The sequence below is a fragment of the Argopecten irradians genome, chromosome 2 (genome assembly GCF_041381155.1).
Source record: "Argopecten irradians isolate NY chromosome 2, Ai_NY, whole genome shotgun sequence".
In the NCBI taxonomy this organism is placed as follows: domain Eukaryota; kingdom Metazoa; phylum Mollusca; class Bivalvia; order Pectinida; family Pectinidae; genus Argopecten; species Argopecten irradians.
In genome coordinates, this window is record NC_091135.1 from 29449949 (window position 1) to 29469196 (window position 19248).

Sequence of the window (19248 nt, forward strand, 5' to 3'; positions counted from 1 at the left end):
TCCTGTCTGTCTCACTTCCCTCCCACCCCACTCACATTTTTATACAGTATTACATTGTAATACGTATTGTACGCATATAACTATATATACATTTACACTGCAGTCCAACTCTGCAACCTTATACCAAGCGCAGTAATTATATATGAGCTGACATTCATGAGTCAATGAACTGCCGTCCGCTTTTTATGACGTCATTATCATTGCGAAGTCACAATTGCCGTGCCAAAGATGGCTGTTCAAATGGCTGCTCCGCCTTTGACGATAATGGAGTCTTTATTCATTATAGTTGTAAAATTTCTTCTGATTTCATCATGAAATTGTTATCAAATGTAAATAAAAGCATTCAGAGCCAATATGTATGCCAACTGGACAGGTAAAATCAAGATGAGTGCACTTCATGGAATTTGCCTCTTTTCAATTGACATTTATGTTGAATATGAATGCCATCTGAAAAACGTTCAATGCTTAAATGAATGCCATCTTACAAATGTAATACTTTTTTTTCTTGAGAACGTACTTTTATATAAGTTGTTTACCTTGTGCCCAATTCCATTGCATTGAAATATGTTGAAATCAAAGTTTTGTAGAAACATTATGCAATAAATTAATTGTAATGCTACAGTAAGTATTTCAGCTTTAGAGAACGGCGAAATCAGGCAGATTACACATATATTAATATACTTGTCCCGCGGGAGTGCAGTGTGACTGCTGCGAAGTCACTTTGCATAAGGTATGTGTGAATCATCAAAATTTCTAAACATATCTTTATCAAAGACAAATAATTTTAAACTCCGTCCAATATCAAGTAAAAGCGCCTTCTAGGCCACTATCATGTGCTAACCAAAGATTTTCTTTCTGTTCTATTTTACAGCGGACCCACAAACAAAATCAATACAAGATTTGTTTATCAATATCGCGAGCATTTTTGTAATTAGGATAAACATTTAGAAAATGACAATGCTACAATTCACAGATGTACTTGTATTTAACTGTAGAATTATTTTGATAATCTGAAATAATTGACAAAAGTAGGGAATTGGCTGTGGGCCATTGTAATACTATTACTACTGTATCAGATGGAAAGGTCAAACCTCGCTCTCTGTATACAATTAAATGTAACATGTGAAATGTAGGACAGCCAAATTGCAAACGACGACAGAACTACGTCACTTCCCGCTTCTCTTTGAGTGTTAACGATATGAAATGCAGTCATGTTTTGTTAAAAAAATTATGTAAAGTAAAACATACTTTCATTTGGTTATCATATTTTTCGATATAATTAAACTTTGCCGTATTCAGCATGTACACGTAATTATCAAAATTGTGGTAGCATATTTTGAGTTTGAGCTATAGCTATTAAGAATGCATCTATTTTGAACCTAGCCCGTACTCGAGATACTCTGGCCCTGATACCAGACTTAAACATTATGACAGATATGGAGGTCTCCATGTCTAAGTCTGGTGTCAGGGCCAGAGTATCTCGGGCTAAATTGAATCATGAATACCTGTTTCATATAAACTCTTTTTCTCTCGTTCCCTCCATCTTTCTTTCCCAGTATGAATTTAATACACACGCATCATTCTTTCTAAGAATAAATGATTATCCTGTCCGTTCTTGTGTTGTGTGTCTCTATTGATATGTAGACTCGGTTTATAGATCCCTTGGTGTTACTATTTCATTTTCTTCTGTCAGTTAAAACCCTATATTAACTTTTTTGGACCTCTTAGATCTTCATAACTATAAATTGTTTGTTGTTATTGATTTTTTTCATTTGTTTATTGCAGAGTTACGCTTTACTAATAAGATACCCACTATTGCTTGGTAAAATGTGGAACAAAAAGTCTCAGGGGTTATCTGGAGTTAGGGTGTTTTTTGTATATAGGAAAGTTTTCTTGATATTAATACCATCCATCTATGGAAAGGATCTATCGAATGATGTGAAGTATCTCGCTGGTCATTTCCATATTCAAAAGGTACACATTCCTTAACAGCAGTAGCTTTTTTTTAATGTAACAATTAAATGAATTCATTGGCAGGTGTTGTAACTTTATCTTAGGCCATTGATATAGTTTTTGACATCATCATTACAAATGTCTAAATTGCTTTAGCAATGTAGTTGGCTTTCAAATCTATCTATCATAGCTTTTGGCATTTTATTCTTTGACATTCTTAATTTGGCCTCTAGCATCACTGACAAGTCAAGAGAAGACAGTTGTATGACTCATTTGGATGGATTAAATGTACAGAGAACTGTGCATTTTGTGGATACAACCCAATTTTACAAAAATGTAAACAACAACAATATTCACTACAATTTCATTTCATGTAGTTTTATTCAATGACACGTGCACTGCACATACATTTACAAATTCTTTATCCTGCCATTCCAGTTTGTGCTTTGTAATGTAACAAAGACATTTCATATTTAAATGTAGATAACATGTTAACTTATACATTACCAATCAGTTTAGGTTTTGCCTTACTTTTGAAATGTAGCACAAGTTGCTGGGTACATTTGTTAAATACGATTCTGTGCAGTCATTTGTTTACGTCATTCATGTTGCCTGACTCACGTGAAGTACACTAACAGAGCACTCAGACTTGTCAACGTATCTTACTATTTTTATATAAAATGTTGCGATACTTTATTGTTCAGATTTGAGCATTTGTTCTTATTCACTTCAACACTCATCCACATGGTTTGTGAGATTTGAGCATTTGTTCTTATTCACTCCAACACACATCCACATGGTTTGTGTCAATAAGCTTAATCTGACACTTCTTTAAGAAAAAAGGAATTGTTCTGTCATCTAATTCTTCAGATATTCCCTGCAACCATTTTTATCAAATTGAATATTGCTGATCTTTTGACAAAATAAAATGTCTATTTGTTGTAAACATGATCTAAAAAATGTGAATGAAAGAGAGCAGCATCGTCCAATAGTTATCTCCCCTTCGTCCTTAGAATGTAACTTTGGTGTGAACCTTCTTGAAGGCCCGAGAGATCCTCCAGGAGTTGGCCTCTTCATACTTGTTATATAGGGGTTCAATCTTCTGTTGCTTCTTGTGCTTGCTCAATCTTGTTGGGTCGGAGAATCGGAAAAATTTGGGAGCAAATTCCACAAGCCATTTTGGGTCAATGGTAGTGACTTCACGCATGTATTCCTTCGTGGTCAACACCAGTTCATGGTAGATCACCCTGGAAACGATACATTGACACATAAACACAATTCAATACTTTTAAAAGAGACATATACTATTACACAGTATATATAAATCTTGTTATTATAATACTAATTCCTTAATTTTACTTTACATACAATAATAACATCAGAAAAATGAAAAATTCAACTTCAGTGTACTACAATGTACTTCAATAAAATCATAGCATATTCTAAGATTTTCCTCTTTGCCAAATTTAAGCATAGATATAAGGTCTTTGAAAAATCTGTAAAAAATGAAGGAGCCATGTCTGTAGAATAGGTGTAATAATCAGTCTATTTAAAGATGCTCCACACGCTGACAGAGCATAAACGATACTCATTAATTGAACAATAATTGGTATTTAATCAATATGTATTTTGTTTTTGGAGCATGCCCAATCAATAATTCATTCCATATAGGACATAGTGCCACAGAATTTTTCGGGATGCAATTAATTATTTTAATATTTTTGTCTTGGAGTAAAATTAAAAGCTCAAACTTTTCAATGGTGGCAACGGTGTAAAGTAAGTAACTTTTGTAACTGAAGATTCAAGAAAAATACTTATTTGTCTGCTCCTGTTTTTGATAGCAAAACAATACCATCTGTCAGCGGTGAAATATCTTTAATACACAGGGGAATATTTATACTGAAATTGTGAGAACAATGTAACTTTCGGTTAAAAGATTGATAAAATAATATAAAAACCAATTTGTTAACATCATCATTAAAGAAATGGATACCTTACATCAGTTATGTACTTACCAGTCGGGCTGTCTGTTGAACAAGGCACTAGAAGGATGTATGTAGACTACCTGGCTATCCACTAGGGTTCTGTAGCCCTCCTGGGGATCTTTCTTGGCAGCATTACGGAAAAACCCACTACAGATAGCCTTCTGTACCCGGGCAGTGTTCTTACCGCAACTCACCACATCCAATTTATGTCTGGGGAGCAAAAACATACCAGGTCAGTAATAAACATATCTGGTTATTGATAAACATAACTGGTTAGTGATTAACATATCAGGTAAGATAATAATATAATGGAAAAGTAGATGAGGAAAAATGTTCTAACTGGAAACTTAAGACATTTCTTTTTTGATATCTTGATTCTATTTTAAAAGGTCAAATTCCCAATGTTATACAATATATAAGTACTATTGGTCTGAATGTCCAATCATAACATTTAACAATTTTCATCCAAACATGTGTCTATCCAAACTTTATGATTTCTAAACCTTCTACTCTCTATTCAGGGGCTGGGACGGGACCATTTCTAAACCTCCTACTCTATATATTTAGGGGCCAGAACCATTTCTAAATCTCGTACTCCATATGTTTAGGGGTCAGGACCATTTCTAAACCTCCTACTCTATGTTTAGAGGCCAGGACCATTTCTAAGCCTTCAACTCAATATGTTTAGGGGCCAAGAGCATTTCTAAACCTACTACTCTATATGTTTAGGGGCCAGGACCATTTCTAAACCTTCTATTCTATGTTAGGGGCCAGGACCATTTCTAAACCTCCTACTCTATATGTTTAGGGGCCAGGACCATTTCTAAACCTCCTACTCTCTATGTTTAGGGGCCAGGACCATTTCTAAACCTCCTACTCTATATGTTTAGGGGCCAGGACCATTTCTAAACCTCCTACTCCATATGTTTAGGGGCCAGGACCATTTCTAAACCTCCTACTCTATGTTTAGGGGCCAGGACCATTTCTAAACCTCCTACTCTATATGTTTAGGGGCCAGGACCATTTCTAAACCTCCTCCATATGTTTAGGGGCCAGGACCATTTCTAAACCTCCTACTCTATGTTAAGGGGCCAGGACCATTTATATACCTTCTAGTCTATGTTAAGGGGCCAGGACCATTTATATACCTTCTAGTCTATGTTAAGGGGCCAGGACCATTTATATACCTTCTAGTCTATGTTAAGGGGCCAGGACCATTTATATACCTTCTAGTCTATGTTAAGGGGCCAGGACCATTTCTAAAACCCCTACTCTATATGTTTAGGAGCCAGGACCATTTCTAAACATCCTACTCTATGTTTTAGGGGCCAGGACCATTCCTAAACCTCCTACTCTATGTTTAGGGGCCAGGACCATTTCTAAACCTCCTTCTCTATATGTTTAGGGGCCAGGACCATTTCTAAACCTCCTACTCTATGTTAAGGGACCAGGACCATTTATATACCTTCTAGTCTATGTTTAGGGGCCAGGACCATTTCTAAACCTCCTTCTCCATATGTTTAGGGGCCAGGTCCATTTCTAAACCTTCTATTCTATGTTAAGGGGCCAGGACCATTTTCTAAACCTCCTTCTCCATATGTTTAGGGGCCAGGTCCATTTCTAAACCTCCTACTCTATATGTTTAGGGGCCAGGACCATTTATATACCTTCTAGTCTATGTTAAGGGGCCAGGACCATTTATATACCTTCTAGTCTATGTTAAGGGGCCAGGACCATTTATATACCTTCTAGTCTATGTTAAGGGGCCAGGACCATTTATATACCTTCTAGTCTATGTTAAGGGGCCAGGACCATTTCTAAACCTCCTACTCTATATGTTTAGGGACCAGGACCATTTCTAAACCTCCTACTCTATATGTTTAGGGACCAGGACCATTTCTAAACCTTCTAGTCTATGTACAACATTTACCCACCTGTCCATAATGCCGAGCATCTGTTTACGTACATCCTGTGCCCGTTTTAGTGTCCTTATCTGTACAAAGTTATCGTAACACCAAGGACTGGAGAAGCGATTATTTTTCCACGAGTTGTAGACGGACAGCAGAGTAAGATGGTCACCCTCAGATTGGTGAAACTTGGCCTTCTTCTGATCTGCTATCGCTTGTTTGTCCTGGGAATAAAGATTGTGGAAACATATTTCAGAAACAATTTACTATTTTTAACATTTATTTAAATTTAAAACAAGTTGTTGGTTTGTTATAAGCTTTTCATATATTAACCAGTATTAATGATGTTGTTTTGGGACAGGGACTCATTTATAGTAGTTAGATGCTACTTCACTAACAACATCATTTCACAATATCATAACATCCATAGCAATTAAGATTGAAATATTTTGCAACCTGACACAAGCCCATCTTTACATACAAGTTGATTATTTTGAGCTTTAGCAAGTGAAAACAGAAACAAGTAAAATCCAGATGGACAGGATTTTATGTTCATCTGAGTTACTAGATAACATATCAAATAAGTTTGGAATTAAAAAGCTAGTCTATCATAAATCTGCAGTCATTTGGGCTGGAAAACGAGAGTTATCTATCTTGGAGCAGTTGTATGACCTATCTGTACTAATACAGCCATCCCAAACTAAAACATGCCAGGATCCATTGTATACTTACCTTGGGTCTGTAGAAGACGTTCTGTATAGATAACATAGATACAACAGTGAGAATCTCATCACTACAGGCCAGATGGACGGACATAATTAACATCTTAGACAACATCGGCTCCAGGGGAAACTCAGCCATCTGAGGAGGAAATGTAAGGACATTGACATCCTAATCCATTATAAGATTCTGTTTATTTACCAATCAGCTTATAAACTAAATAAGTGACTATCTATTGTGGAAGTTGTTGATGTTGCTTTTAGAAGAGTGCATCAGATAAAATCGATATATTTCATTTTAACTAGAGTTTCTGTGACATCACTATTGGTAGTGCTGTACAGTTGCAGATTTGTCTTGGAACATTTATGGTATGATCATATATGGTTGGAATGGCCAATTATTACATTAAGCAATAAGTCATATGATATTTAAGGAAAATCAGCTGTACATGTACACTCACCCTACGTCCCAGCCTGGTCAGTAGCCCCTCATCATCCAGGGCTGTGAGAGCATGTAACTGCTCCATGGCTGAGATCAGCGTTTGCATTGGAGGGGCGTCCATGAAGTCAAATGCCAGTAGATCATTGATCCCCATGGCCTTTAGAGCCAGTACTGTACTGGCCAGGTTGGTCCTCTGGATCTCAGGAACATTTGTCGCTAACATCTCGTCACGATACGCACGCTCGGTGTATAGTCTGTAACATTTTCCTGGACCAGTTCTGCCTGCACGACCAGCTCTCTGTTTAGCTTGAGCCTAGGTTATAGGAAACTTTTGGTTAGAGTAATACAGATATTGTATATCAAAATAATTAGCTTTGGTTATAATTAGGCCTAATCACCTGGAATACTGTAGGTATATGGGATGTTGTTAAACTATACACTTAAAAGTAAATTTGATAACTCATCTGAACAGCAACATAAGGTCTGAAGAAAACATGAATAACCTTTAACAAGAAAACTTCACATTGCTTAACATGACATTGTACAGCCAGCTCGAAGGATTATGGTAAATTTCTTATCCAAAGTCTGATTGTTTTGCTAATCTCTACTACTGCAATAAAAGTTATTACATAAATTTGTCTTGATAAGCATATATTAATCGATCTTTGATATTTTAAGAACTTCAGATTTCAAGACAAAAAATACTTTTATTTTGAAATGAACTACATTATGTGTTAAAGCTTACCTGAGAAATAGGTGTAACTATCAGCTGATCCATCCCAGTTTTAGAATTATACACTTTCTGTTTAACAAAGCCAGGATCCACCACATAATAGATTCCGTTAATGGTAAGTGATGTCTCTGCTATGTTGGTGGCAATAACGACTTTCCTGGATCCCGGAGGAGCTGGTTCAAAGATACGGGTCTGCATCTCACCAGGAAGGGCACTATATACAGGAAGAATGATCAATTCTGGAACCTCAGGACCCAGGGCCTTCATTCTCTCATACAGAATCTCACAAGCTGTGTCAATTTCTTCCTGACCCGTGAGGAACAACAACACATCACCTGTCCAAAAAGATACAATCAAAATCAGAGAGAGCAAATGGGCCCAAATCTATCGGTATATATTGATATCAATACAGTAATCAATAATTTCGCAACATTAGCAAACACTTTCAATAGTCTAGAACTAATAAGGGTGGATATGAACTTATTGTTATTATCAATTTTAATCAGGTATAAAAGGAGCTAGAAACCATATCACCATGCTATGTGGATTCAAATCTATTTTGTATGTAATGTTTCTAAAGACCTTAATTTTGACTCTGTAAGATTTTGATCTAAGAAAGCTAAGATCATGTAAGTATATAAATAGTAACACACTGGTATCAGGTGTAAACTAATTACCTAGGGGCTCCACCAGGTGTATCTGTATTACAGTGATCATAGAAGTATATAAATAGTAACACACCTGTGTCAGGTATAAACTTACCTGGCGGTTCCATCAGGTGAATCTGCATTACAGTGATCATGGAAGCATCAAGGTAGTCTGTTTCTGCCTCCTTAGTATACAACACCTCCACTGGGTAGGTCCGGCCAGGAATGGTAAAGATTGGCTGTAAATAGAGTCATCAATATCATTAAATATAAACTTTAACCTACCAAATGCAAGAATGATTTATAATTCTTCATTTCAAATTTTCCCTTTTTCTTCATTTATTAACCTTTAAAAATGTTCTTTTAAATTAGAAAAAAAAATTAAATTGCATAAAATGTACAATGCAGTTTAAAACATTAATCATATGTTTTGAATAACCAATATGGTCGCTGCCTGAATTAAAATTGAAAGCATCTTACCTTTATTATTAATTTTTTCCATTTATATTTAGGCTACTTACTGCTTCAAAGAAATACTGTGAAAACTTGACAGCATCTAAGGTGGCAGAAGTTACAATGAGTTTGAGATCCTTCCGCTTCTTCACAGCCTATAATAAAAAAAATGACAGAGAATACAACAGTCAGCAATGGTGGTTTATATAGTATTACTGAATAATCAAAAGCATTTGTATAACCATGATAAGGTTTTCAAAACAGATTATTTATAATGGAAATTTTCCAACCACATCTCTTATAAGTTGTACCAATACTGAATTTCTTTTAGGCAATTATATGAAGCATTATTTTCAGAGTGTCTCAATACCACTGTTGTATTTTAAGAGAAAAGTATCCAAGAGATAGGACTCCACAGATAAACCTTGTGCTATGATTCTGACCTACCTCCTTGAGCAGTCCAAATAAGACGTCTGTGTGTATGGTACGCTCGTGGGCCTCGTCCAACATGATGATAGAATACTGCATTAGATCAGGGTCTATTAAGCATTCTCTCAACATAAAACCATCAGTCATGTACTTAATCTTAGTCTCTGGGCTGGTACAATCCTCGAAACGCATGGTGTAACCAACCTAGACACAAAAGGATCAACAAGTAAATAATATTGTGTAGATTGAATCTAATTCATTATCAATGATGACCTCCATAGAATTGTTCCATAGTAAGGAATAAAACTCTCTACAATGGATGGACCTAGCTGTTGATGATGACAGTTGTTTTCAAATACTAGCAGTCACACACTATACTTACTAATATAGTAACAAAATTAGAATTAAGCTTTCAATTCATGTGTTTTAGGTTATATTTCAATTGTGTAGTAGATGCTGATGGTTCAAGTAAAGAAATTGGTAATTTTTGTTTACCAATAAAAAGTTACTATGATGTCCTGAAAGAAATTTTAAATCAAAGAAATTAACACATGGAAATAGGTAAAAATAGACAGAACCAAACACATATCAACCAAAAAATTCTTTAATAATATTATTCCAAAACTACTTTTGAATATTTGTTCTCAGGAAATTTAAGATTGTTAACAAACCTCCTGACCCAGACGACAACCAAACTCCTCGGACACTCTCTTGGCAACAGACATGGCAGCCACACGACGAGGCTGAGTACATCCTATCTTACCACGTGTCGTGTATCCTGTCTCGGCTAGGTACTGTGTGATCTGAGTTGTCTTTCCTGATCCTGTCTCTCCAATCACAATAAGCACCTGGTTGTCATTGACAGCCTGCAAATCATCAGATTTTTAATAAAATCACAAAAGTTAGCATATCATCCATCTTTAGTCATAAAAGGGATCAAAGTTGAATTACACATTTGATATTATGTTCATCAGTTAAATTTCTATACATACAAGAAACTTAGAACTTATTAATAAATATTGTCAACACTGACATATTTCAAAGAATTACTTTCACGTTTTTTATGTATATATACGTAATTGTTCCATTTCAGATTAATTTCTTTGTCCAAAACATCTCTTTTAAATTATTTAATTGATGTAATCCATCAGAAGTCTCATGGCAAATCATTTTGCTATAATATATACCAATATGATAATAGTATGGTAACTAATAGAATCTGTATCACTTCTTTTAAACTTAGTTAATAATGCATTCTACAAAGCCTCCCAAACTGAAGTTGTCTCTGTTCCCTATATAAAGCTACTTTACCTACCTTGATCAGTTCGTCCTTGAGTTTATAGATGGGTAGACCCTGTCTCTGTTCCAGTAAAGATTTCTTCTCCTTTTTACCGTACGAAGCTTTTTGCCCTCCAGTGATATGTTTCTTCCAGTCTGGTATGTCCTGTGGAGTCATCCCAATTCCTCTCATATTCGCTGCTAATTGTCGTCCTTCAGCTAGATATTAACAATTACAAGATTATGAGTATGTTTTAAAATATTCTATTTTGATATATAGCACAAGTGTTAAGAATTTTCATGTGTTGCCATGTTCTCAGATCGTTATATTTTACAAATAAAATCATATTCCTCTGAATGTTTACATTACTTACTATGTAGTGCGTATGCGCTCTTCAATTCGTTTAGAGGCTTGATAGTTGAATTGACATGAGCAAAAACACACACAAGTGACTGATTGTGACAAGTTTTCTATGACATTTCTTACATGTTTTACTGATCGGATAATTATACGCTTTCGTTTATTATATGATGTCGGATAATACCGACAAAACTCGATTACAGATTTCTTACTCGTTTATTGGTCAAACACCTCAAACCAAAGATACTTGAGGAACTTGATTAATCAGAACACCACTAATATATTGAATACTAAAACCAAAGATATTTAACATTTTCATGATAAATAACATTGTTCTCATTTGTGATGAGAATCACCTTCAGGCATGGGGTCGATCCAGTGATTGTTGAGACCTGCCGGAACACTGCCCATCTCTGCTTCTCTCTGACTCTGTTTCAGCTCCCTTCTCTCTTTCTGTAGGGCGTTCTGCATCATAGCTGACTGGGACAAGGAGCCATCAGGATTCTGGGAAGTAATCATGTAATGGCTATGATATGATAGTCTCTCAGAATTTTGAACAACAGTGTAGATGGATTAATCACAATTTAAAATTACAGCGCCGTTACAATAAGCGTTACGTGTAACGGCCAGTCTAGTAGGTGGTTCCGTTGATTGGTAGCTAGTCAGGTTGCATGGTATGTAGTATGTTTGCCAACGACATTCAATACGCTGTGTAAGCACAGCTCTCATTGGCTGTCGCTTCAATGTAGGGGCGGAGCTAAACAGTCGGAAATATCTGTCGTCGATTACTTAGATCAGAAACATGCACTGTACCAGTAGGCAGTATATATACATAAAATCATCGGCATCATAAGCTTCATAATGTAAAAAGATTACACAAAAACATTTTAATTACCTCATGTATAGACTCTGAATCAGCGCTAATCAGTGAAGTCCGTATGGAAAGAGCTACTGTTATAGCGGAAAAGTCAGTCAGAAATAGTACGGAAAAGAAATCACCTGCTTCTGACAAGAAATCACCTGCTTCTGACAAATATAACTTTACCGCAAGGTGCGGAAAACCAAATCGGGTACAATGTTAGACCGACCATTGAGTCTTGTCAAAATATATTCAGATAAAACACGTCTTTGACACATACCTGGATGTCATTAGGGGATGCTATTCCAGCTGTAGGCGTAGATTTTTTTAAAACTTTGTCACCAGTATCTAATCAGAGAGATGCATTTGAATCTAGTGTTGACAAATTTCTCGGCTAAAATCAACCGACATTTTGTAAACTACCGCCGCGCATGCACCAACCTCCGAGAACATTACCTGTGATGGTCGCGCAAATATGAATCAAATCAAATTATAAGTATTTAGGCAATGCATCCAAACTCGACGTTTACAACTAGAATAACATCCCCTACTAACATCCAGGTATGTATCAAAACCGTGTTTGATCGGAATATATTCTGATAAGACATAATCTATTGTCAGCCGTACCTGATATGTTTTCCACACCAAACGGACCTTGCAGCAGAAAAGTCAGTCAGAAAGTACAACAGTAGCTAGATTCGGCTATGACATTACATGTAACATTACAATGGATACAATAGATCTAAACCCAACACATTAACAAACACGATGACAAGTTTGATCCATTGGAACTTTGGTAGATTAGATACATAACGTTACGCTACAGTATGAATACTCCCCGAAGTCGAGAGAAATGGCCAATAATTTATGAACAAAACATCCTCAAAACATTCACTTAATAAGTGAAACAAAACAATAAAGAATTTTTAATACTGTGATGGAATGTATACATTGTAAACAATTAAATAGTACACAACGTGATCAAACACATTGTACAACAGACAGAGTCGGGTATGAACATCAAAGATCCGCTTGCTCCGCCTACTTCTCAATGTTGTCGGCGATCTTGTCAGTTGGGGGGCAATCATCCGCAATCAGCCGGGCTGCCGATGCTTCAGCCAATCAGTGCCTTCGTTACATGCCACCTAAAATCTAACCTACTACATCAGTTACCAGTCTACTAGATCAGCTACCAGCCAACGTGTCTATCGAGTGAATGAATGTATATAGGAACACTTGTTGTAACGGAGCTGTAAACCTTATCAATACACAGTTCCCAGAACTATATTAACATATTTAAGTTATCAGAGTCTTTATATACTTGAATAATAAAATATACTGGTACATTTATATTCACATTTGCAAGATATTACAGAGTGAAATTGATACTGACCTTGACAATTTTGACTGGACTGAGATCTATCCCTGATCTCCCATGACCAGCCAGGAAAGGAGCTTCTTCCTCTAACAGTTCAATCTCCACATCCTCATCTGTATAGTACAGAAAACATTGCTGTAACTGTGGCTACATGTGCATGCTTGTAAATGGAGAAAAACTTTAAATAAGTTAAACCTTTACCAGAAGTTGTGAAAGGCTTTATAAAGGCAGTGTAATAATGTCTGATTTTAAAACGACCTACTACGTCATACTGGATTTGTATTCCTTTGTGTGAGAGTTTCGGAGAAAAATTTTAAACTTCTGTTGAGGTCTTATTATAAGGCTTTACAATAACTTTGAAGGATCCAATATCTAAACCTGAAAATTTAAAGTGTGGTACTGATAGTTACAAAACGTAAAAATTAAAATAAATTATTGTAGCTTTTGATTAAGCTTCAGCCGAAAAACAGTTAGAATATTTACACGAAAGTTTTTATGAAGATTTTCATCATTTCTACAATACCATCTAGTGTGTATCTAATTGGGAATAATTCACTTCAGGTTCATGTTATATTTAATAATTTATAATGTTTGACATGATCTGCTATGAACATTTGATCAAGAAAGGTTAAAACTTTTTTTTAAATTGATTTTGAATGACCAAATAAATGGTTGGAATAGTAAAATTTCTAAATCCATATACCTGAATCTTCTTCCTTAGGGAGCAGACCAGTTTCTTCATCAAAATCTGGTAACTCTGACTTATCAATGACATTAGCAGCAATCATTTGTTTGATTTCCCACTTTTCTGGAGATGAAATCCGCTGGACACGTTTCTTGTCCTGTGTTTCGTCCGTATCAGGCAGGTCCATCATAGGTAAAGTGGATGGACGATCAGGGTTACGAGCATTCTCACTCTCATCCTTCATCTCACCCCCGATTAGAGATCGTGTTCTCTCCTGATTTAAGTCCTCCCCAGTCTCCTGATCTACATCCTACATATACACACACACATTTATAATAGTAAGACCCTGAATGCTGTGAAACAAGAACTATTATGTACCTAGTGATTGAATTCTAACAACTTTCTAAAATTTATCATCAGAATAATTTTGGTCTGCAAATTACTACCGGTAGTTATGCAAAAAGATAGTTTACTAGTTATAATGAAGTTTAGTTTATACATACCAGTAAATATGTATATCCTTTCAAGTAAGAATTCAACCTGTCTTGTAATGTTGAAAAGCTCATATAAGATTGAAATATTACCAGATTTGATCCTTGAATATGACTACTTACATAACAATGATTAACCCATCACACAAATAATGTTACCTACCTTCATTGAAAGACTTGTCTTATTCCCAGTGAATGACAGCACTTTAACCTTGACCTTTTGACCTCTCTGAACGACATCACTGACCTTTGTCACTCTTCCTTCTCTCCTCAGCTGCAGTAGACAGAAACATTCACTTATCAATGAAATACTCTAAACACTACACAGATTTTAGACAAATTATTAATTTCATTCTAAATTATTTGTAATTAAACAACTTTTGGTTGAAAGTGTATGTTGTAATATACAAAGAATAGATCTTATTTCTAAATAATATACAATGTATACCTGATAAGTCATACCAAAACAATATTATCCTAAAATTAGTTTGGTAACTAACCAACTCCAAAAGTTCTCTGTACCTGTGATATATGAACAAGTCCTTCACATTTTTTCCTCAGACCTTCCAGCTGTACAAAACATCCAAACTGCATTAACGTTGTCACCCTTCCCTTGAATATCTGAAAGTGACAAAGTTTTAAAAAGGCATCAAATTAAGTGTGAAGATAGAATTCCATATAATGTACTATTTTTGTCTCAATTTGCAGCTTAAATTTGCATATAAAATGGTGGACCTACTCAATAAAATTTAAGATATTATGCAAATCATCTCATTCCAACTTGAAATCCCAATGTAATTCTAACTTGAAATCCCAATGTAAAGGATTTGTAGAAATGTGTTGGAACAGTTATCAACTCAGCGGCTAGGGCCATTTTCAGATGAATAATTTCCTCGGCGTTACATGATGACTAATAGCATCCATCAACTCACCCTACCAACAACAGGTTCCATAGGAATCTCTTCATCATCAGATTCATGCTCTCGTTTATTTCTCCCTCCTCTGTATCTGTCTTTCCTGTCGTCTTCATCACGGTAATATTTACTGTGTCTCTCCTTACTTCGACTCCTGGATCTTTTTCTGTGTCTTCTGTCCCGATCATTTGACCTTGACCTGTCCCTTCGCCTGTCCCGACTACGGCTTCTCTTTCTGTCTCTTGGCGATCGACTTCTTGATCGATGATGATTTTTGTTTCTAAAGAAAGAAGGAAATTTGAAATATCACCAATCATATGAATGTGGTTGTTTGTTTAGTTATGTATTATATACTTTTAACAAAAGGAAATTTTATATTCATTTGGAAATTTGCTAATATTGAGCTGTCATGAAACAAACATATCAATGCCAAAATGACTACAATGTCAATTGGTGATCAACAAAATTCCTTTCAAATCATCATAGTTACTCATGAAGCTTAATCAGTACTCAATGATTTTTTCCAAACTCAACCTATACCATTATTAATCAACCTAATGTGATCGTCATCATTTTTCAAAATCAATCATTCTCATCATCAATTATCATCATTGTTTTTTTCATTGTATTCATTATCTAACTATAAGAATAGATATGTAATCTGTGTGTGTTCAGAGTAAGACACTACTAGGCACCTTTTCCTGTCACGTTCTCTACTGCGACTACGCTTTCTGTCACGTTCTCGACTCCTACTACGACTTCGCTTGCTTATAGATTTCTTTGCTTTCTCATCACTATAAAAAGTAAAATTTATTTGAATGCATTCATCATGAAAAATGAACAAAGAACATATGCAAGTAAATGAACAGTTAAGAAATTTGCATTTCAGAAAAATCCAATATAATGGCGGTAACTTGCTGATCGCCCTTGTTGCTTAGTAGGAAAAAAATAATATAGTCATATGATAGAAATGTGGTACCAAGGTACATAAACAAATGTATTCCTTTAAGCTATAATTCAATTTATTTGATATTTTTCGCTTCTAATTTAAAAAATCAAAATGCATTATGTTCTTATTTAGTACTTCAAACACATTTATTTATCATAAATCAAATAGCTAGAGAGATGTCTGCTAATTTCCCTCCGGCAGACCTGAATGATGCCAGTACAGTATTACCTTTTGCTGTCTGGAGGTTTTGTCATCAGAGCCATTAATTCACCCATCATATCATCAGCTACCTCATTATCTTCTTTTTTTATATGACCGGCATCCTCTGTTCCTTCCTCTTTTGCTTCTTCTTCTTCTTTTATTTCATCCAACATTTTCTGCAAAAATGAAAATAATTCTTTTATGTTTTATTATTTAGTTACAATACTTACAATTGGAATTTTGAGTATTGCTTCGATGTAAAAAGCAGTAAGACATATTGTTTGAGATTGATAAAAAATTCAAGTGGTTTTATATTTTGTTGTGCATGGATCACTACCTAAAGCCATTCCTGTATTATAAAGCCTACTAGTACTCCTGTGTCTGGATCTTACATTATAATGAACTAGAGCTAGTCCTAGATTATACAATTTACCCTTTGGTTAGAATCATTAGTTAGTGCATTTTATACATGTACAGTATATAGCCTTAGCGGTACCTGAGGATGATCATTAGTTATGAAGTCAGTCTTGGATTATATAGTCTACCCTTTGGCTAGAATCATAAGTATGTGTAGAGCTAGCCAATCATGGATTGCATATGTATAGCCTACCCGAGGGTTCACATCATTGGCTAGAGCCAGCCCTGGATACAGCTTCCTTTTCAGACTTATGTCATCATCTCTCTGGTTTTCTTTGTAGTTGTCATCTGTTTTCTCTTTCTCTCGAGACTTAGGCTTCATTTTCTGTATCAGTCTCAGCAGGTTGGCAACCAATGAGTCCTGGAGGGAGAAAAGCATATATCATTAAATAAACTTTACACAATGTTCTCATAATACAATGTTATACAAATTTGTTCCGTAATTGCTTGCCTTGTAAATATAGTAAAAGGAAGGAAACAAAATATTATATACTTTCTATATTATAATAAAAAATCATATTTGTCAATGCAAGGATTTAATTACGTACTTGGTCAATGTGAATTATGATATATAAATTATGTTGCTTCTAAATCAGTTTGTTGGTATTCTACCTTTAAATTTAGCCAAAGAATTTTTCTTTTTTCTATTTGCATTGGATACTCACTGAAAATTCTGCTCCATTTTCTAAAAGGACTTTTTTGAATGCATCAAATGTGTCATTTTTCTCTGATAAGGATATGATGAATTCAGCTGCAAGCAAATACACAAATATATATTAGTTTCCACCGAGAGAGAAAAAAAGACATTTTCAGCAACACTGTTACATTTAAATTTAATTTGTACAGTATATCAATCATGCCTTTATCTACATCTATTTCACTACTATTGCAGTGGTCGATTGCTCCCGAATCATCATTGAAGAAGTGTTTTTTATATAAAACTTTATTATCTATCCAGCAACTCGGTGATTTTTACATGAGATAAACTAATAAAACAATGCAGAATTTCTGTCAAAAGTATTGTGAACTTTAAATTGTGTTGTATATACATGTATTATTTAAATATAAGAGCATATCAATATAAAACAAATATATTTGTGTACTGCTATAATTGAAAAGGGTTCATGTACATACAATACAATATTTATTATTTTCTCATGTCCAATGAAAAGGGATAGATTTTGCAATTGGGTACGAAACGGTAGGTTATGTGAATCGGCTCCTGCGAATACAACGTTTCTATGTATACCTAGATCTTTGTCATTAAGCCCCAAGTGATTGTCCAATTCTGTACAGACTTTTGAAACTAGAGATAGGTGCTCGAGTTTCTCTAATTCATCCATGATTATATCCCAGGCTTCTATTTGTCCGAGTCGATCCTAATGTCGGAATGTCTTATGTCTCCATCAATGCATCATGCATATGGCGTGGTGATTTTTTATCAGTGATCCTAGGGCCCATACATTATTCTGAAGTTAAAACAGATCTGTATATGACTCGCACAACTCTCCAAAATTTTCCTGACTTTAAATGTAATCGTAAATATTCAGATGTTACGTTATTGTCCACATCGATGCAATCATAAACTCAAATTTTCAGTGTCTTATTGTAAACATCGGAAATACGTTTTCTTCACGATGAAGAGTTCTTACAAAGAACGATAACTAAATAATATAGCACCAAATCTAATCCGTCTATCTAGATCTAGAGTTGTCGTTCTTTATACACGAATTAGAAGTACGTACTGTCTCTATGCAAAGATTGAGAATGCAGTTAATTAAGTAATAAATATAATCAAATCTATGATTATTTCAATATTTTGTCCAAATGATAATATGCTAAACATTTTTTTAAAACTTCTAGAAATCACATGTAGATCTAAATGTATATATTTTTTAGTGAATTTGAGTAAATTTTGTCGACAGAAATACAAATAGGCCTATTGTACATACAAAATTAAGACATCGATGTAGCCAGTTAAATTTCAACTTATTTCGTGAATGGCACAATTATTTATAATATCTAGAGTTGTCGTTCTTTATACACAATTAGAAGTACTGTCTCTAGCAAGATTGAGAATGCAGTTAATTAAGTAATAAATATAATCAAATCTATGATTATTTCAATATTTTGTCCAAATGATAATATGCTAAACATTTTTTAAACTTCTAGAAATCACATGTAGATCTAATGTATATATTTTTAGTGAATTTGAGTAAATTTTGTCGACAGAAATACAATAGGCCTATTGTACATACAAAATTAAGACATCGATGTAGCCAGTTAAATTTCAACTTATTTCGTGAATGGCACATTATTTATAATATAACTTAAGAAACTTGAATGTGGATCTAAATTTGAAAATGTTAGGAGAAGGTTTTTATTAGTTGTAATAAATTTTGCATTTTGTCTTTTGTATTGACAATAAATAAAATATGTTTAAACTA

At 34.7% G+C, this 19248-nt stretch overlaps 1 protein-coding gene across 1 annotated transcript; it reads right to left on the reverse strand.

The window, feature by feature from the left end:
• Positions 1 to 2315: 2315 nt before the first annotated feature.
• On the reverse strand, positions 2316 to 18443 carry LOC138315076 (ATP-dependent RNA helicase DHX8-like). Its single transcript, XM_069255809.1, has 22 exons — positions 18051 to 18443; positions 17467 to 17552; positions 16995 to 17162; positions 16412 to 16560; positions 15930 to 16028; positions 15253 to 15514; positions 14843 to 14941; positions 14484 to 14594; positions 13848 to 14139; positions 13160 to 13257; positions 11264 to 11411; positions 10584 to 10765; positions 9940 to 10134; positions 9287 to 9472; positions 8908 to 8994; positions 8502 to 8625; positions 7752 to 8074; positions 7026 to 7319; positions 6578 to 6706; positions 5873 to 6069; positions 3969 to 4148; positions 2316 to 3200 (listed from the first exon to the last, which is right to left on the reverse strand). Exons 1-22 carry the CDS (start codon positions 18142 to 18144, stop codon positions 2963 to 2965), a joined length of 3741 nt encoding a protein of 1246 aa, XP_069111910.1. The 5' UTR covers positions 18145 to 18443; the 3' UTR covers positions 2316 to 2962.
• Positions 18444 to 19248: the final 805 nt, after the last annotated feature.

Excerpts from the sequence above, each read along its gene's own strand:
- LOC138315076 (XM_069255809.1), bottom strand. The coding sequence starts at position 18,144 with ATGGATGAATTAGAGAAACTCGAGCACCTATCTCTAGTTTCAAAAGTC. Across the intron at positions 17,553-18,050 it reads GCTTAATGACAAAGATCTAG|CTGAATTCATCATATCCTTA; the intron begins GTATACATAGAA and ends ATTTGCTTGCAG. Across the intron at positions 8,995-9,286 it reads TATTTGGACTGCTCAAGGAG|GCTGTGAAGAAGCGGAAGGA; the intron begins GTAGGTCAGAAT and ends TTTTTATTATAG.